This window comes from Scleropages formosus, chromosome 8 (genome assembly GCF_900964775.1).
Source record: "Scleropages formosus chromosome 8, fSclFor1.1, whole genome shotgun sequence".
Taxonomy (NCBI): domain Eukaryota; kingdom Metazoa; phylum Chordata; class Actinopteri; order Osteoglossiformes; family Osteoglossidae; genus Scleropages; species Scleropages formosus.
This window is the reverse complement of record NC_041813.1, coordinates 663,145-683,720: the sequence shown is the minus strand read 5'-3', so window position 1 is coordinate 683,720 and position 20,576 is coordinate 663,145. Positions and strand designations below refer to the sequence as shown.

General features: G+C 42.1%; 1 protein-coding gene across 5 annotated transcripts; it reads left to right on the top strand.

Moving 5' to 3' along the window:
* Positions 1-5,845: 5,845 nt before the first annotated feature.
* On the top strand, positions 5,846-19,123 carry tspan14 (tetraspanin 14). 5 transcript variants are annotated; one of them, XM_018738154.2, is made up of 9 exons: positions 5,861-6,186; positions 10,625-10,717; positions 11,996-12,046; positions 12,787-12,933; positions 13,677-13,847; positions 14,995-15,120; positions 15,278-15,334; positions 16,299-16,412; positions 17,306-19,122. In XM_018738154.2, exons 1-9 carry the CDS (start codon positions 5,920-5,922, stop codon positions 17,369-17,371), a joined length of 1,092 nt encoding a protein of 363 aa, XP_018593670.2. In that variant the 5' UTR covers positions 5,861-5,919; the 3' UTR covers positions 17,372-19,122. The 5 variants fall into 5 exon arrangements, 4 of the variants coding, with proteins under 4 accessions (XP_029110066.1, XP_018593670.2, XP_018593672.2 ...); XM_018738155.2 differs by having other exon boundaries at positions 6,129-6,197; positions 17,306-19,123; XM_018738156.2 differs by lacking the exon at positions 11,996-12,046.
* Positions 19,124-20,576: the final 1,453 nt, after the last annotated feature.

Below are 20,576 nucleotides of genomic sequence, written 5' to 3'. Positions count from 1 at the left end.
AGGTGATGCATGTTAAAAACTCACTTGTAATAGTGGCTCTTTAATTTATATCATAAATGCGCTCCTTAGGTGATGCTGCAGTTTTATATTCAGTTTATATTTACTCATGTTCTTAACTGCTACACTGCATACAGGTCTCAAGGTGTGTTTTTGCATTTTGTTTCCAAGTATTGCGTTTTGGATGAGACTTCAGTTTTCTCTTTTTTTTTTCATATGTGGTCTTTGCGCTCATTCGAGAGTCATTCTAGATCTCACAGCCGTTCAATTATCACGAAGGATAATCCCATCGACCGTAATAAAAACCCGACTCTACACTATAACGATCTTCGGTTCACAGATTAACCTCATTCTTTTTGCTGCAGCTGTTAAGGAACGATGATGACTTTTTCATACCATGGCATGGATTGTGAAATCTCTGTGCTGGTTTTCCCGATGTTGGCTCAGGGATGCTGGCAGATTATTTCAGAGACTTTATTGCTATCCCTAGCAGGTGTCGTTGAAAAGTGCTTGTGTGACGGATCCACTGTATGTGAAGGATCACGAAATATTAATAGCTATCAGGCTTAGGAGCAGTATGGGGGCAGGCAGTGCGTGTTTTTTGTGTTTTTAACATCTACATCTCAAATTCTAAAAAAAATTTGTATTTTTAAATTAAAATAAGAGCGCAAAGTATAACCACGAAAATGACAGAAAACGAGCCTGTCGTATCCAGAAGGTTTTCAACACGACAGACAATGTCCAACAGCGTCTGTCTTCAGCATGGTAGGTAGGAACATTTTTGCATTGAGTGCGTCTGACTCAAAGCATGTGTGCACGGTTAGGGTGATGGGCCCACAGTCACACACGTCTGCTTGGTTCCAGCAGATGGTCCCAGCTGGCAGCCTGCCGTTACACCTTACAGCAGGCTGTTGGAAGGCCCGCCTGGTGCTTTTCCAACTGAAACGAGAATCTAATTAAAACTTCAGCTTTCAGCAAATTCTGGACTCGTGGCTTCCCAATTAAAAATGTGCAAGGGCGCTTTCGCCCCTGCCGGTTTATACTGCGCTGAGATCATTTTAAAAATACTAAACTATAGGGAAAACAAAATGACGTCAGTTGCGTTTCCTAATGCAAGCTGTCTTACAAAGACAATAAGAACAGTTATCAAACCAATTCTACAACTCAAATTTATTTTCTTACCATCAAGAAAAAGAATGCCATACTGCCGGTAATTCAGTATTTTGTTCTTGTTCCCAAGTATGGTCCAAAATGGAATTTCAATAGCAACCTTAGAATGCCGCTAAGGTATTATTCACATTACCTGCAGTACATCCCCATCTCGTTGCATGACTTGTTCACAGGCAATACGCACATAAACAAAGAAACCCATTTGGAAAAATTGTGAAACATATGCTGTATGTACATTACACAACCACTTGCTATAGAAAATAAACATACTACTTTATCCAGAAATATACCTACAATGGCAAAACTATAATCCACCATTCTGGACTGAAATCCTTCTAAAGTGCAGGTAAAGTATGACAGAGATTTTCAACACATATAAAATTAATTTATTCAGGCAAGAATCAGTTAATTCATCTTAATTTCAGTGTACTTGTTTTTATTACTGCACATGAAAAACTGCAGTTTTTCATATCCAGTCTTTTTTTTCAGATAGCCAGCACATACAGTTTCCGTGAGTCACTTCACACTTTTACATTTCATTTCTGAACAACAAACAACTGTGATGCCTTCTACCATCAACTCTAGACTTGTGATTTTGGTTTCACTTTTTATTTTTTTTCAATATATTACCTCTTCTCTCTGCAATGTCTTCAGGTGTTTCCTTGTAGATATTGTACAGATCCTTTACATTCATCTTATTTTGATTTTCAGAGAAGCATTCCCTCAAAGTGGAACCAAACATCACACTTTACATGTGTTTATTTAGCACATTCTTTCCCCCAGAGCAGCCTACATCTCAGAGAACAACACAAGGAGTGCATTCCATCAACAGAACGAGAGATTTGGATGCAAACACGTGATTCTTGAGTACAGCCCATTTCTCACATTGCATCATATGCACCAGTGTACATTACATGAGTAGCAACTTATATGCTTTTTCAGTTATTAAAGAAATTGTTATTAGAAATGATTAAAAAAGTGAGAAGGGGAAAAGCATGTCAAGTGCTGCCATTTGTATTGGAATTGAATGAGTTCAACTATGACTTTTTTCTTTTCCAGGGAAGTTTTTACAACTGATCCCGCTGTATATGGGCCATTCACGATGCTTCAGTCTGAAAAAGGACTCCTGCTACGAGCACCTCTTCATTTTTTAAGCTGCTGTGGGTTAGTTTGCCTACTAGTGATTCATTACCAGTGAATGAAGTGCTATTATTACTCTTGCGATTCATTCTCTCTCACACCAGTGGTAGCAAAATGCCCTTCGTTCGTCTATTCGGATGTGCATTGCATTTAATGAGAATGTAGGTAATGAGCGTCGGGCCGAAGATAAGGGAATTAAAGGTAGACGTCTCTCGGGACTTCTGCACTTTTTAACTAACTAGTGAATCAAACATCTGTCAAGGTTTGTTTTCTACAGCGTGGAGTAATGGGTCCATTTAGTCCATGAAACGAAAATTTAAACAGGATATTAGAATTAGTTCCAGGTAATTTTCTGGTATTTAATATATGTGAAATTGATAATGATAATGACTTGACTGTTACTTCACATATTGGTTATGTTCAGCTATTTTGACAGTGCAGGACAAAGTTCAGCAGACTTGCTTTTCTTTTCTGGAAGTTGCTGTGGCTGTTTTCACCCTGAGAACAACTGTGGAAAAGCCAGAAGAAAGGGAATGATCTTTGTTCCCTCTCCAGCTGTGGAGAAATCATGGACGTGTTTCCACACCGCTCTGCTGTGTAACTTTCCGTCACATGAAGAGGAAGTTTATCTCTTGCGAGGCTCCATTATCACATGCATGGCAAGAGAACAAACAGTATTTGAGAACAATGGCAGGATACGGTTCTTTCGGCTTTGGAAAGAAGCAAATATAAATGTTGAAATTAGTTTCTAAATAACCCAATTATTTAGACATTAATTACACCTGTTTTATTTTACAAAATAGCCACAAGACATTATGAGGGCTTTGCTTTTCAGTGTAGAACTGGTTTTGCTGTCTTTCATGTTCACAGCACCTCTTTTTTTAAATGTGTTCTCTTTCTTTTAAAATTTGGGAACAGATGTAAAACATCTTTTGCATGTCTTATTCTACATTACCACAAACACATGTGCTTCCATGCAGTTCATCAAGTTTCTTCTCCAACTTTTACAGACTTTTTGCAAAAAATGTAATAGCAGGTAGTATTTTTCGAAGTTCAAGTTAGCTGTATAACTCACGAGTCATCGACTCTCACACATCACCTCACACACATGATAAATCTTGTTGCCCATAACAGATCAGCTCGGAAGACTTTCGGAATCATCCGTCTGCATTTGGATGTCAGAAGAACAGCAAGCGGCGCGTGATATCATGCTCCATATAATCACTGGACAGCATCAGTGATTTCAGACACACAGTTTTGCTGGTTTACCTGTCAAGCAAAAAATAAAAAGTAAAAACATGTTGCTTCATGATACAGAGGAGCACAGGAACAACATCAGACTCGCCACAGGTACGACTTGTGCCTCTGTTCTTCAGTGCTCGTGTGACTGCACATCGGCATCCCTTCATCGTTCGTTTACCGTACGTCATGTGCTTTCTTCATCTGATGCATTTCTTTTCAGGATCTTTCAGTACGATAATATTTACATTTGCATTCATTCGTTTAGCAGACGCTTTTCTCCAAAGCGACGTACATCTCATAGAAAATGCAATTTGTTCATTATATGAGGAGAAAGAGACATAGCTGCAGATGTGTGACTCTTAAGTACAGTTCGTTTGTTTCCTTCACCATATGCACCGACGTACATCATGCAAGTAGCTGCATAAAACTTTAGATATTATACACTGTAGTTTTTGTTACGGCACTTTATGAGCATTATGAGGCGCTTCCAGTGAAAGAACTCTCCTGTTAGGCTGTGTGATTATAGCTTTATGTAGGAAGTGAAGCACTTGCTTTTGTTGGCATGCAATCATTTTTTATATTTCGGGAAAATACGGGTGCAAAATGTCACTTTTAACACCGTCTTACAACATCTCCCATTTAAATTAATAGTAGATTAGGCCACAGTTCATGAAAAGTGCTTTTATGAATCCAAGCACTCATAAATTGAGTTATGTTAGTGAAGGGGGGCTGTACTGCTCTTGCATGAGACAAATACAGAAATTCTAATGAGAATGTGACCAAACATTTCATCCAAATGTGTAAAGAAAAAAAAAAATCCTGTTCAAAAGTGTGCTTAGCATGTATTCCTTCTATGAGAAAAAGTAGAGGAGTGCTACTCTTGTATCGGCCGTTAAACTTTAATCTTGCAACCTGGAGACGACGAGACGAACATTGCGACCAGTCGGACCACGTGCGGATTCAGAACCGTTGGGAAGAAGACGAGAATGGAACCTTGACGGGAAAAAGACAAAGTCCCCCAAGAGCCGCTGAGTCGACCTGCCAATAATAATCTGGCAATGTCACTCGAGGACACGACGGGATAAAGTGCTTGTTTACGTTTGTCGGCCAGCGGGACACATGTCCACGTGCACACAGTGGAGCCACAGCGGAGCCACATGTGACATGGAACCGCTGTCACTTATCCATCATGATGATCATGGACACTAAGCGGTGCTTTGATAAAATCTTGGCTGCCCACAGTTTCAGATCATCCTCTGCATTTTTAAACACTCATAAGAGTGCAGGAGAGAAAGTGGTTCTACTGGTATAATATTTTGTTCATGTTCATCGAAATACATTTTCTAATGTGCATATTGTTTACATTAATTCTGCTGGATTTCAAACCTTGTGGCTATAAATCCCATCTAAGTTATTTCAATGGATTGTTAACTGTTGAGGGGGATGCAGTGGCGCAGTGGGTTGGACCGCAGTCCTGCTCTTTGGTGGGTCTGGGGTTCGAGTCCCGCTTGGGGTGCCTTGCGACGGACTGGCGTCCTGTTCTGGGTGTGTCCCCTTACGCCCTGTGTTGCCGGGTAGGCTCCGGTTTCCCGTGACCCCGTGAGGGACAAGCGGTTCTGAAAATGTGTGTGTGTTAACTGTTGGGACAAAGTTTATGCATTGACAGAAATATCTGAAAGGGTCTATATTTAATCTGCATTTGTAAATACAGGATGTGATGCTTGAAAGCTATTAGTGTAACAGAAGGAGGAGCTCGGGATCCTGAGCAGAGGCACCAGTAGGTGTTGTGTTCTCTTCCATCAACTGTGGAACACACTGCCAGGTGTGTATGTGTATCACTGTGTGTGCGCGCGTGTGTGCGCGTGTGCTCTTTTGGCACAACAACTACTGAACTAGTGAGAAGTGAATCCACGAGGAAACGCGCGCGCACACACACACACACACACGAGTGAACACTGATCCCAACCACTGAGTGAGTAAGAAAGGTACTTGGGTGAGAAGTTCTCCACGGAAAACACTTAGAATCGTAGCACAAACAAAACACATTTATTTCCCTGAGCGAACAGGTTATTAATTTTCCACTGACTTTCTGACGTTGGGTCAACATTCGTCGTCGATGATTCGGATTTTCTCTTTTTCTTCATTCAGCTTCCAGTGGTTTTTCTGTCCAGTTTATTATATGTTGATGACATGGGACTGGGTCTGCTCAATAAATACAATAAAATGTAGTAAAAGTTACTAAATGCAGATCATCATGTGAACGTAGATCATGGACTGACGGGCACTCAGCGGATGCTCAGACTGAGTTCAATGAGGTTTACAAAATTCGCACGTCTCAACCCGCCGCCGACGCCGGTCTTGTCTTCACAAATGGCAGTTTGGATAAAAAAAAGTGTCACATTATTTAATGTGACACACTTATCGTTTATGGGTTGGACTCGGGGAAGCGGGATGGTCCGCCCGCCCTCCCGCCTGCCTGCTTGCCTGCCCGCCTTCCTGTCTGTCCGTCCGCCCGCCGTTCGGTTCGAGCTGAGCTCGCGTGAGCCCATCTGCCCGCGCAGGAAGCGGCGACGCGGCGCGAACCAAAGCCGAGGCAGCGCTGCGAGGGAACGAACGCGGCCGTTCGCCGCTCCGACAGTAAGTTCTGTGTACGTTTATTTATATGTTACATATATTATATACAGTCGGTATTAATTATATCATGATCATGATGTGCGGAAATCGTCGTGGCCCAGAGTGAGTAAGTAAGTATTGCCTGCCTGGCGCCGGCCGGCGTCATTTGCTGCTAACGTTACGTTTCCAGTTAGTTTAGGGCCATTTCTCGAGTTTAGCTCGTGCCTAGTACTAGTTGTTAGTACAAGTTTTGCGCCACTTCCACGCACGCTCTCTCTCTCTCTCTCTGTTGTTAGGACGCGGGCGACTCCCTGACTAACCCCTACTACCTCTCTCTCTGTCTCTCTCGCTACGCTACGGCACTGGTGACCGGCACGTGTCGTGTGGGCAGCTGCTCGTGTGTCGCTTACGCTCCCCGACGGACATACTAGTTTTCTCTGAGGCCGTTTTTCGACGCGGCGCCGCGGCGGGACAACATTACATTAGACTAGTCGGCTGATGATGATCCGTGGCAGCGATTCTCGTCTCGTGTACAGAGTTTGCTCGGTGCGGTCGAATGACTGTGAGGCAACGCACACAGGAAGCGGCGCGAGCGAGCGAGCGAGCGAGCGGTCGCTCAGTCACTCGCCGCGTGTGCGAACTAACTTAAGTCTTACTGTACAAATCATATAATAATCATGTGGCGAAGTGCTGTAACGTGTGAGTGACCGCTGAACTGTACGTGTCACGTGTTCGTTCACGGCGCGCTCGCGAGTCGCTCCGCTCCGAGTGACAAGTTTTTCCGCTTCAACGTTGAAGTTGTGTTGCGAAATCAACAAGTCGAGCGTCTCCTCGCTCGGACGACCTAATAATTGATTCTTTTCCATATTCTCTCATAATGTACAGTAGCTGAGTAGGACGTGTAGCAAACCGTTTCCGCATTATATTCTTGTTTCGGTAGCTTGTCAGGTTCGCAGGCTCAATGTACCGTACGTGCTGCAGCTGCAAAGTTCAGTTGTTGTGAAACTAACTTAGCACCGCGGGGCTTTTTTGATTCGTGTCGTGTGCGAGACGAAAATGGTACTAGTCTAGTAGTTGAGCTACTAAACTTACAGCGATTTTCCCACGTAGATACTGTAAGTGTATCAGTTGAGGGAAACCGGAAACTAAGTTTCTTCTTTCCTATCGTCATCATGTCCTCACTACCACAGCAGGAAGTGGGGAGTGAACCACTAACCTCCAGCTTCAGCTCCAAGGCAGCAGCGCTAATATAGACACACTATTGTGGAACAGTAAGTTACATTTGGAACAGCTGGTTTACCCTGTTTACCCTGCTGCTCACTTGGCAGTGCTGCAAGAGGCCACATTGGCTCTCAGGTGCTTCGAAATGCTGGAGCGCAACATTCACACGTTCTGTACATTTATTCATGTAGCAGTAACACCACTGTGGTTGTGCCATTAAAGGCCTGGAGTGAAAAGGGCCTCGATTTTACCTCCCACTCCTGCTGTTACACCCTTCATCGAGACACTGTACTTACTGCTAGACCCCCAGGAATACTCGTACCATATACGCGAATGAACCATTTGCATCGCACGGTGTCATAGGTTTGTATGGGGCAAAGAAGAACGAAGAGATGACGTGCGTCTCAAACTACTTATTTGAACACCAATGCCGGAGAAAGAATGCTCTCAGTCCAAGGACCCCAGTTCCTCTAGAACTTGCACCTCAAGCCAGCCTGCTTAGCACCTCCCATCCCCCCGCACACGGTCACCCCACCATTTTCCCCAGAAGTACCCCCAGCGGTTGCGCATGCTATTTGCAGGTTACCCACAATGCAACTATTTACACGAAGCAAGTCTTCCCGCCTAAACACAGTAACGCAGGTTGTTACACAATGTAAGTCGGTTACAAATCTAACATCATAAGTAACTTTGACAAATTCTCAGCTGAATGAGGAGTGTTTTCTTCATTGAACGTTGGCGTAGTGTATCGGTCATTGCTCCTGATTTGCTCAAGTCACTTTTCCCTCAACTCTCAACATGAACAACCTGCATCCAGAAGGATCTGGTACTTCAGTGATGATCCTGGCGGTCAGTCAGCCTCCTTGTGTCTAAATGTCTCTGGCAATACTGATTTTCACTGCGTTGTTTTTCTGCTTGTTTGGTTTTTTTTTAAGCAGGTCTTTCAGTTGACATGGGTATTATTAGGCACTGCACCTGCATCCCAGTTTCATAAGCTGTGCAAAGGTTATCGTAACTTGAGAACCTGAAAAGCAGATGTGGTCCATTACCATTTTGTATGACCTCTTACACATTTGAAAGTCTGTCACACACATCGTCTGAAACAGCTTGTCCCTTACGGGATCGCAGTGAACCGGAGCCTAACCCGGCAACACAGGGCACAAGGCCGGAGGGGGAAGGGACACACCCAGAACGGGACACCAGTCCGTCGCAAGGCACCCCAAGCGGGACTCGAACCCCAGACCCAGAGAGCAGGATTTGGCCAAACCCACCGCACCACCGCATAATTTGTGAAATGCGCAGTGAACACACCAATGTACCATATACGTTTTTGTTGAAGTATTCTTTGGGAGTACTTTTTCATTTAGTGTGTCCTCTGGATAGCTGTCTTAATGGGATTATATAGTCATAAACTGAATCTGATGTAAATTATCTGTGTTATTGTCACAAAGGTCAGTCATTGTACAGATTTTTCTATAAAAGTTTTTAAATTATTACATTTATCAGATATCTGAATTTGCGGTTTTTAGAGGAGACAGCCTGTTGTGTAGAGACCATTAAGGAGGTCTGGTGCACACTTCAGAGCCGCCCCCTCACAGTTTTTGGGTACTTTGGCATAAAAAAGGACATTTATAAAACATTATTTCTCTATCATTTCTTTGACTGCATATCAAAAGTCATAGAAAGTTGTAGAAAGAAATGCAGTGATTGTCATAGAATAACAAGTGGTAAATATGAGTCATTTCTCTTGCTTTCTGGACACTTGGCACAAAAAGGACAGTAGGGCACACTGTCAGTCTTCTGTGTCTCAATCAGGCGTAGCAGAACACAAAAACTATGAAATGGTTCAGAGTCCCTGAAGAAGTGTTTGCCTGCTGTTATTTGAACAGAAACCGAACTGGAGTCCAGAGAACTGTGAGATTTATACACAGTCATGTCACTAACAGTCCTGGGAAATATTACTTTTAGATTACCATTTCATGTCTATAGTTTGGACATCTTTTTTGGTTTCAGAGTTTTAAGTGTGCCCATTTCTCTCAAATGTATTGCTGTTCATAATTCAGTTTCTCGTGGATTTACCAGTGAGAGATTTGTCAGTTTTGTCGTGGTGGCTGAAATTGCACTCATTGCGTAAGAATGAAAAATACATTGTGCAATAATTAGTATAATCAATAAAAATGCACTTGTGCCTCAGTTTACAAACTATTTTGGCACCGGAAGTCAGTAAGTTGGAATGGTTTGTAAGTCCATCCGCTTTGTCACAATTAATAAAAGCTTAATAAAACAGCTTAATACTTTGATTTATTCATGGATTAGGCACCCTTAAAAATATCAGATAACATTGCAGTGAACTGAAAATTCACTGAGGCTCAATAAAGGACTAATACATGAGGCTTTTGTTTATTTGTCCCGTTTTCAGCAACAGCTTAAACAGCAACTTGGGTCTGTGTTCCTCCGTACAGTCCTGGAAACGTCAGGCATGACGCAGGGTACAGTACGGGTGCCGTTTAATGTCTTTTATTAACATGAAGCAACATTGCGGTTTACTTTTAAGTGACTGGCAAGACATTGTGCATCAGCTAACTCGAGACAATAAAAGTGAGGAGAAAAAGATGCGGTATACTTTGGGATTTTTTTCGGGAGAAAAAATGAAGTGTTTAAATTCTCTCCACGTGTTTCATGATAAACTAGCAAAACTGGAAATTGCAAAGTAATTTGTTTTTTCACTGTCTCATGTAACTTTGCAGTCAAAAAAGCGTAATATAAGTGACATAGCTCTAGTCACTGGATCGTTTCTCGGTGTAATAATAATAATAAATAAAGAAGTAAAGCTGACAAATTGGTTAGCTGAAGCTGGGCCCCTTCCTTCCTCCCAGTCACAGCTTGTTTCTCTTCTCTCGGACTGTGGCTCAAGTGTCCTTCATGGGGGGAAAGCACAACTGTACACGGTTTTTTGCTCCACAGCAGAACAGGCATTCTGGAAAATAAACCATGCAGAAAATGCAAGTAAAAGAATAAAAGTAAAAAGTAAACTTGGAAATGTTTCCTACTGAGTTTCAAGAGTATTTATAAATGGCAGCAAAGGCAAAAATCTGAAAATTCGTTCCTTTACCAGAATTGAAACCGCTGTGGTATTTTTTAAAAATCAAATGTAAATTCATCCATGTAGTGTTGCGTCTTTTTTTTTTCAAAATCTACTTGTACACATCAGTGATGATGTCTTTTTCTTCCTCCAATGCAGAACAGTGAAAAGATGTACTATTACCGATATAAGAATGCAGAAGTCAGCTGTTGTTACAAGTACCTGATGTTCAGCTACAATATTATTTTCTGGGTGAGTACTTGGAACAAGTGTGTGTACCGTGTGTTACACCTCTAGCATATATCATCTTTTCAGATCTGTTTTGGCATTAATAAAGTGTTACCTTGTTCTACATACTGATCTGGAAATTGTCATTTTCCTTCTTCCTAGAAATGTATGGAGTGCTACTTTTTGGGACATCTGTTTCCTTATAATAAACAATATTTGAGAGGAAAGACCAAGGCATGTTTGAAGCCAAATGCAGTTTCTACGTATGATTAACTTTCAATAATGTTTTTCTTTTCAGAACTATTTGATCATAGGTTTGACAATACATTTCTGTTTTCCTCAGTTTCAAACAGAAACACAGTGTGCGTTTTCCTGTTCTAAGCTAAAAAGAGCCATGTGCTCATATCCTGCTACTTTCTGTCTGCAATGAATTCTTCGCTGGGAACTGAGCACCTTGTTTTCTACTATATTCTAGAGGAGCGCTTTAGGTTCACTGTATGTACACGTGAAAATTAAACTGTGATCTTTGTCTCACCCACTGAAACAGCGTAGATGTTTAAAACATTTACAGATGAACATACAGAAGTAAATACCGAGGGATAAAACTGAGGTTTTCAGATAAATCCATTGTTTGTTTGTGTTCACGTTTGACTTTCGCACACATGTAAACCTGTACTGTAATATCATGTTCAGTCCCAGTTACTGACTGGTTCACACCATAAATGTGCAATACTTGTTATTTTGTTGTCGATGATCAACGCTGAAGAATAAGAGACAGACACTGGACGCAGTGTGCTCCCGCACTCCTGTTCTGTTCGGCCGATTCTTACTGCCACCTACTAGTTTGACGGGGAAAACACAGGTTGTGTTGTTGTTGTTGCTCTGTTACAAGCAAAATTTGAACAAAAGGTGATAAACCAGAGAAATACAGAAAGAGGAAAAATGAAGTTAACGGGAAAGAAGAAAGGCAACAAAAGCATTTACTTTGCAGGGACTCTTGAATTCACGTCTCCCCTTGCCTTCCTCTCTCAGTGGAGAAATTGAATTCATGTTAGAATTGTTACTCTATTGGTTAGAAACCAAAAAGCTCACTTTGTATAATGAATATACTTTAGGATTTCAGCGTGTATAGCTTATTTAACCAGCTCTGGGTGTGTATTTACATGTTTTCTATTTAAAATGCCATCAAGTAAGATTGATATGTCCAGTAAATATAATTTGTTCAGCCTCTTCAACAATGCACACATTGTGACACTCAGCACCAGATTTGCATTTTGTTTGTTTTGTTTGTTTGTTTGGCAGTTGGTTGGAGCTGCTTTTATAGCCATTGGCTTCTGGGCCTGGAGTGAAAAGGTAAGATCGGGACGTCCTGCTTTCAGCTCATTTGTGCTGTGTAGCTCACTATCAGTCTTCTTCACTGTTTGTTCATGCTTCCTTCTGTAGGGTGTCGAAATTCAGATGTGGTTGCTGATTGAATTCCCATATCAGCTTTCTGATTGAAACAGCATGCAGGAGTGTAGTACAGTACCAGGAAAAGTTGGGAGTCCACTCGCTGGAAACTGTTTTCACGATGCCTTCCGTTAATACTGAGCAGGAAATCCGGGCCGGGACATTTCCACAGCTCTTCTGCAGTAGTTCCTGGAGATGCAGGGTCCTTGTGGGTTGCTTTGCTTTGGCTCTTCTGTCGAGTTTGTGCCATGCAAGTGCTGGTACTTTATGTACTGTGTACGAGAGTCCTGGTTTGTGTTCTGGTCATTCAGGCCCTAACTGCCTGACACACTGACCCTCATCCTGAGACTAGCTGACGATAGCTGACGGTATGTTGCAGGCTGAGATTTCTTTTCTTTTATTCTGCACCGGCAAAACCAGTTTGACAATTTATGTTGAAAAGCTCTACTGGGTGACAGTGGAACTGTGTCCCTGTCTCTTCTTTGTAAGCATTGTATTTGTAAGGATTTAAAAAAAAAAAATCCAGACTTTTTTTTTTTTTTAGTGAGTATATGTCACATATGTTTTTCTGTAGCTTGTTTTCTCATCTTCCTATTATAAAAATTGAAATATTTGTGGTTGTTATTACTTTGCTTCTCCACCAGGGGGTGTTGCTGGACCTCTCCCAGGTTTCTCGGCTTCATGGATTCGACCCAGTGCTGTTGGTGTTGGCAGTGGGCGGGGTCACCTTCATCCTAGGCTTTGCTGGGTGTGTTGGAGCACTTCGTGAGAACATCTGTCTTCTCAAGTTTGTGAGTAGCGGCTCATTTTTTCCTCCTCTTGCAACTCTATTGAATTCGCTGAAGTTTCGAGTACCTTAAATAGGGGGATTGGTGTAGGTTTAGCACAAACTAGGGGACTTAAGTGACTCTCCTGCTGATGTTTGCTGAATAAAGTTACAGATTAAAAAGTGATACTGTGAATAAAGATGTGACATCTGTTGCTTGTAAGTTAGCGCTCTGTTTAAATGCATAATTTTGAAAGGCAGTGATTTTATTTAGTTGAGATATAGTTGAAAATGGTGTGGGGAAAGAAGTGTAAGAGCTGAGATGTTCAATGATGCCAGTGGGTGGGCACATAATTACAGCCAAGTGTGTGTCTTTAAATACGGGCTCAATTTACTACATGCCAGAGTTTGTCTTCGGAAAAAAAAGCTACTTGGCAGTACTCTGCAAAACGGTAAAAGCTGTAATGTGTTGTAAATGAACCCCTTTACCTGCTGCATTGTATAATTACCTTATTACCTACAGCAGAGTTTGTGACAGGATTTCGTGAATTGACCCTCAGCTGTAAATATGTATTTAGGAAGAAGAAAGTGCAGGTGCTCATTTTACACAGTTGCACTTAGAGCTGTTTCCTCTCATCGTCAGTGATGTGTGTGAAGTTGTTGCTATAAAACGTTCGCTCTGAGAGTGACAGTGCTTCCTTCTCAGTGTGAGTTGTGCACCATCCTTATCCGGCATCGTGAGTAACAACACTTGTGTTTGTCTTCCAGTTTTCTGGGGTCATTGGCTTCATCTTCTTTCTCGAGCTCACAGCAGCTGTGATGGCCTTTGTCTTCCAAGAACCTCTAAAGAAGTGGATCAGTGACTTTTTCCTGGCCAACGTAAAGGCTTACCGGGACGACATTGACCTGCAGAACCTTATTGACTCTCTACAAAAGCTGGTGAGGGTGGATGGGGTAAAGGAAGTAGGAAGGACCCACAATTACTATTTAACTAGTCTAAAATTAAATACACGTGTACCTCCTTTTGAACATCTTGCTTAGGAATTTTAGATATCAGAGATATCAAAGTTTTATGTTTCATTTTATTTTCTTTACTGTTCTTTTTTCTAACATTTCTCTGTGGAGCACAATTCCTTGCCCTTCTGTTTTGTGCCACTAGTGAGCAGTAAATGCGTTTAGAAGAGGGAGAGGTGGAGGACGGACGGTGGAAGTCAGTGAGTGAGTTTTCTGCGCTGGATGAGCAGGTTTTCTGGGCTGGATGCGTGAATTTTATTTGTGATTATCGCTATAAGCAACATTTTTACAGAAACTACACAGCGGATAAGTGGAGGTACATGTGTGCTCCTCTGCTTTTTTTTTTTTTTACAAAACTGAGAGTGACAAAGTGATGACAAACATGTTTATGTAATGAATCAGGTACCTCCGCACGGCCAGTAAAATGCAATTGGGATTTGAAGGTGACAGACTTTTTAAAACACTTAATACCTTCTCCACCTCGTTCTCCTTTCTCTGCTCTGCTGTATCGTTCCCCCACACCGTTTTGCACGGGCAAAGCGTAGCGCAGCACAGTCAACAGAAGATGTTGGACGTTATCTGTTTTCCGTCATTTTATAGCGCACCTAACTTTACTGCACCTTCATGTTAGTAAAAGAGAACGTAAACTTTCAGTGGTGTACCCTGTTTCACGCCCAGTGTTTCCTGGATAGAGGAACGCTGAAACCCTGCTTTCTGTAAGCTCTTGATGAAGATACAATGTATAAATAAAAGCCATAAAGGAAACGTTTGGTTCATTACGGTTTTATCTGACTAGTAGTAGTAGCTGGAAGGCCAGACAGGAGAGAGTTGCAGTAGTGCGGGTGGGATATCGCCGCGGCCTGGACAAGTGGTTGCGTAGAGTTTGTTGTTAGATACGGACGGATCCTGCGGATGTCAACGAATTCATGAAATTAACTCTTTAAATTCTTCAACCGGCTTTTCTCTGCTTCGCCACTTAGACCCTGTAGTACGTGTGTGATTTTTTTTTTTCTTCCCCCGTCTTTCTTTTTTGATTAATGATGAAAATAAGTCGAGCTGTTTCCCATCACAGAACCACTGCTGTGGTGCCACAAACCCCAATGACTGGGACCAGAATATTTACTTCAACTGTACGAGTGAGAACCGTAGCAGGGAGCGCTGTGGAGTTCCTTTCTCCTGCTGCGTTGCCGACCCTGCGGTGAGTGTCTAAATTCTGTTTCTCACTGTACGTCTCTCTTGTTTTGTCTTCCACCTGTACAAGAGTGTCTGAACTGCTGTCGTGTTCAGCCAGGTCATGAGTTACACCAGTAACTTTCAGATTGTCACATTTAAATGACTTCATGTCATTTGCTCAGTTTTCACAGGACTCTGTAGTAAACACCCAATGTGGCTACGACATCAGAAGTACAAAGGTAAGACCTGAAAACAAGTTGCCAGTCTGAACAAGTTTTACATTTTTTTCTTGTGACATTTGTACAAAATGCTCCCGTAATGCAGTGCTTCTCAAGGTTAGGTACTTTTGGCTCTCGCACATTGATTGAATATTTCTCATTTCTCACAGCTTTTTGTCTTCTGTGCATATATGAATGTGAAATTGACTCATTTATGCTGCATTGAGAATAGGATCTCCTTCATGCGCAGAAACTTTTGTTCAGGATCAAAAACATCTGTGAAAGCAGCATTTCATTCTGGGGAGGTTGTACAAAACGAGAGATTACATGGCAAATTAGTGTTGAGCTCCTTCTTCATATCTGTGTACATGTGTCAAAGCTGCTAAAGATCTCTTTCTGTTCTGGGTTCCTGACTTTCAGGACTAATATACTGTAAATGTGGATGTGAGGTTGATGAAAAGCGAATGTAATTTTCGTGCTTGGCTGTGTGTATGTGTGTGTGTGTGTGTGTGTGTGTGAGATGTTCATGGCTATGCTCTGGAGCCTATGAGAGTCAGCCTGACATCAGACCCCAAGGAAATGACCTAGTTTAGTGTAGTTTTCCCGACGATGTAAACCACTTATCTAGACAAAGACTAGCAGCTCCAGTTCTTGAGGTTGGCGAGCTGTACCGATTATTATTTAGATTGTGTGTTCACCTTATCTGGTATTTTTCCCCAGCAATACTTGTAGGTATTTTGAGTATTAGGAGCAAAGTGAAGCTGCTGGACTCAGCAGTTTGAATTACTTGCTGTGTTATCTGTACCTACATATGCTGCAATATTACTGTTTTTCTTTGTCCACGACAGCATGATCTCAAAAATCGCATATGCTGGGTGCCCATGAAGTCTGCCAACAAGGGGGCAGGAAAGGATTTGTGATTTATCTTTGTTGTTGCCCTTGAGCCTTCCTTCCCTTCTCCATTTGAATTTCTCCTTTGTTTTAGGGTGACTGGAGCAACTTCATCTACACCAAAGGCTGCATCTCAGCGCTGGAGGAGTGGCTGCCTCGCAACATCTACATTGTAGCTGGAGTCTTCATTGTCGTCTCCTTGCTGCAGGTATTGCATTCTGACCGTTTTTTCTTGCAACCCAAATAAAAATGTACAACCTCACTACACATGACTTAGAGGAAACTACACAGGAATATACATTGAAATATGAATGAGGCCACTGAATCATGTGAACTACAGCTGAAGCTAGGAGCAGTTTACAATTCCTCATTTAGCAGACACTTTTCTCCAAAGCAGCTTCTACTGATCTCTATGTAGTGTTTTCAGCCCACACACCTTATTCACTGCAGTGACTTACACTGCTAGATACACTACTTACAATGGGTCACTCATCCATACATCAGTGGAACACACACACACACACACACACACTGTCTCTGTCACTCACCAGTCTACCTGAACAGGATGTGTTTGGACTGTGGGAGGAAACCCATGCAGATACAGGGAGAACATATATACTCCACACAGACAGAGCCAGGGGGTTGGGATTGAACCCATGTCTTTCCGCACCACACGGAAGCTGTGGGACAACATCACTACTCACTGTGCCATCGTGCCACCCTCTGCAGTTGTGAAACTTCAGCAAATCTTTTACATACGACTATATCCACGTTTGGAGTAAAAGGTTGTTTAAATATCCCACCCACTGTCCAAAGACATGTTTCTCAGGGCATTTGGTGACTCTGCAATGCCATTAGGGGTCAATGTGTGTAGGTGTGATTGGTCTGAAATGGACACTCCCATCCAGGGTGCTCCTAGCCTCATGCCCTATGTTCAGTGAGGTACGTTTCACACCACTGCGGTCCGATGTTAGGGCCAGCAGTCGTTGATGATGATGATGATGGATGGACCTAACAAGTCAATGTTAAGTCACATGTGATGACATTGTTTTCCTTCAGTTTTTGCTTGTTCATATGTACAATTTTGTTTTTCTCCTATAGATGGTGGGTATCTTCTTAGCAAGAACACTCATTGGAGACATTCAGAAGGTCAGGTTCAACTACTAATAAAACCCTGGGCATTTTAACAAGGCTGAGAGAGGAACGACCGGATACCAAATGTACAGTTCATTCTATGTGCCTGTTTCACACCCGGCGAGGGGGGGCAGTGGCTCTACATGTTTTCCATTGGATGTGGGGAGTCGCTGACATTAATTTGGATGTGTTTACATTGTGGGAACCTTTCTACAAGGGTGCGGACGTGTACGACCATGGAGAAGTTACCTTTTGTCTTACTTTGTGGTTTTATAAGAGTTCTACCTTCAGTGTCTGTCTTTTCCTTGACAAGCTTTACCCCCTTTTTAATAGTGTGTCAACTCTTACATAGTGTACACTGTTTAGCGGGGCCCTTTCTGTGCCTTCTACTAATGCATCACATTTTAATGTGGAACATTCCATTCTGGCTGTAGGATTCAGCTGTGCAAGACGTGTCAGAGGCTGAAACCCATTTTCAGATTTGTAGGTTCAGCATTCAGAATTCTGCAGGAGGGACGCAGCAGCATTTTTTAATGAGAAAACATGCTTTGCTTGTATGTTGGAGGTGGGAAGTGGAACATACTGTGAAGTCTGTCGCTCAGGACCCTTAAATAGCAATTTCCATCACTCTCTTCTTCTAATTCACTGGTGTGAAAGCCCTTCGCCTTCTGCCTGCAGTTTTTTTGGAACCCCCTGTACTGTTGGAGGTGGGACATGTACATCCCTTTCTACAATCAGAATCAAACAGAAGGCAGTCATTCTCATTCTGATACTGTTTGCAGTCTCATTAATTTTCATGTAGCTCTTCATGAACTCAGTGTTCATAAATAGTATTCATATTGTCAACAGAAATGTTTGTTCATTTGGCAAAGAAGCATAAATATTTATTTTCTTCAAACGCTAACTAATGGTAGCTCCTATCTGCCTTTCTCAAGTAATGCTTGGGGAAGGTGGCAGGGAGGATGATGTATGGTTTCTTTGAATGGTTATGGCAGTAGCTGAAATATTTCCCTCCTTGAAGTTGTGGAAATTGGAAGCACAGAGCTGGTTTAAATGTTCATGGCTGGAATCTCTTGACTTAACCAAAGTTTCATACTGATTTGCGTCGAGGCTGTTCAGTATCGGTCCCGGAGAGTCATTTTCCTTGTCCCCCCCCCACAACGTAAGAGCTTAAAATAGGACTGAAAAAATGTATTTTTAATAAAATAAGTTGAATGGTAGTTTACTGCCAGAGTGGAACACAGAATTCCCAGATTGTGCCACTGAGTACAGTAGTTGTACTGTCATTGCGCTGATGATTCAAGTTACTACCTGGAGTAATGTCAACCTGCCCTCTGTGTTGCAGTAGCCTTTCTTACATCGTTTCATCTTGGACAAGATGATGCTCTTATGATGAGTGACTTCAGACTTGATTTAGATCTGTCCTGAAAGACTTCACTCTTGACTCTGACTCTTCCCTAGATACCTCGTTGGGTTTCTGTAAAAGTGCTTTCCAGTCTTCCATAAATTATTATTATAGTCTTTTTAAGCAGTATATACGTCTTAATAAAGTATCAATCATATATTGTTTGTTTACTGACTTGCTAAAAAGTGCTCTATGTGAGCTTCACACGAGCTTCGTGTGGAGTGTCGTTCCCTGGAGCAGGTCTAAGCGGGGGGGGGGGCTTTTTACAGGCGTGTTCACTGTACTTCTCCCCCACTTTGGGTTTTTGTTTTCTACTGAATAATGGGAGGTCAATGTGTGTCAATAAGGCACCATGTCTGTACAACTCTTTTTCTGTGTTTGACTTGAGTTTTGTAAATAATGGTTTTGTTGACAATTTTTATGGAATAAACAAGTTTTCTCAGTTTTTATAGTGGATTTTTTTTGTGTTTTGTGAACATGTTTGAATTAATGCTGCATGTACTCTTTGGACACCATGTAAAGTGACTTACTAGTGCTTTGATGAAGCAGTAGCTCAGGTTCCTGCAGTAGCACATGGACTTGTTTTTACAGGTTCTGCCATGGTTTCGTCCGGAAGGAGAAGGCGGACTCAACTGCGGAGTACACAGGAGTTTATTTAGGGACTGGACAGGAACCGTAGTCAGGGACAGGCGTGGGTCTTCGGACTGCAAACGTCGTTTATCAGGAAATCCAGAATGGAGGTAGGTAAACACAGGTAACAGGTCAAACACGAGAACATGGATCAGATCACAGGAAGAGAAGAGGTTTCGGGAGAAGGACTCGGGCGGGTGGACTAAGAACAGGGAACAAGGATCAGAAGCGAGAAGCAGGCTGACTCAAAACAAGCACACTGTTGGCAAACAAGGTTCCACGTCCTTCTACGTTTGCTTCTGCCTTATATCCTGCCAGGTCCCAGGTGTGTCTGATTATGTTGATGGCATGGGTGTGGCAGGTGCACTAGGGTTTATCTATAGGTAATTGTATTATAATGTCAGTTTAAAATGATGTAAATCTTCAATTTGCACGAAATGTCATGTAGAAAATTTGCAGTGAAATCTGCTGTCAAACATTTTGGAAAAGGTCCTTTGTACATTTGCAGATACGTGTGTGCGCGCTGTGATTTGGGGCCCTCGAGTGGCAACAACAGCCTATTGCAACAGTTATGTTAAATTGGTAAAGTGTAGCTGTTCTTCAATGATAATTTTGTCTTTTATCTGAGACGGAAAAGATTTGCAGACTTTGAACAAGGGTTAAGTCTAAATGTGATATATGTCACTCTATCTGTCCTGCTCTCCTACCAGTTTAGCTGCTCTACCATATTCACTATACTGGTTAAATATGCTAATATTTGCATTGGACCGCAGTGCAAGTTGGTGAAATAATGTTGACCTCAGACCAAAAAAATGCTGCACTGAGATTCTCGTGTGTAGCCTGTGCAGCAGTAGAACTGATGAACCTGGAGGAGGGAGTGGGTGTCGCCTGCAGGGATTACCCCGCTTTATGACCTTATCTTTCATTCTCGGTAAAATGGATTATGCCTGCATTATGACATTAGTCATCTACATTCCGAAACACACCCACCATCCATAAATGTCTGATTTGGCAATATACCCATTATTTTTTACCTAAGCAATAACCCTGCTAGATCTTATGGGAAGAAGCAGGAAATATTAAATTCTCTTTACAGCTAAAGGTCTGTTTACATGAGTACTAAAAAGTGGGAAAATGTGGAACTGATCCAAATAGTATTTTCAGTTACTATTAAATCGTATCTAAAGAGTTACTTTGTACATC

Bases quoted from the DNA above. Each gene is read 5' to 3' on its own strand.
- tspan14 (XM_018738154.2), top strand. From the start codon at position 5,920: ATGGCAGTTTGGATAAAAAAAAGTGTCACATTATTTAATGTGACACAC. The intron at 15,335-16,298 runs GTAAGACCTGAA...CCTTTGTTTTAG, and splicing joins ACGACATCAGAAGTACAAAG to GGTGACTGGAGCAACTTCAT. The intron at 16,413-17,305 runs GTATTGCATTCT...TTTCTCCTATAG, and splicing joins TTGTCGTCTCCTTGCTGCAG to ATGGTGGGTATCTTCTTAGC.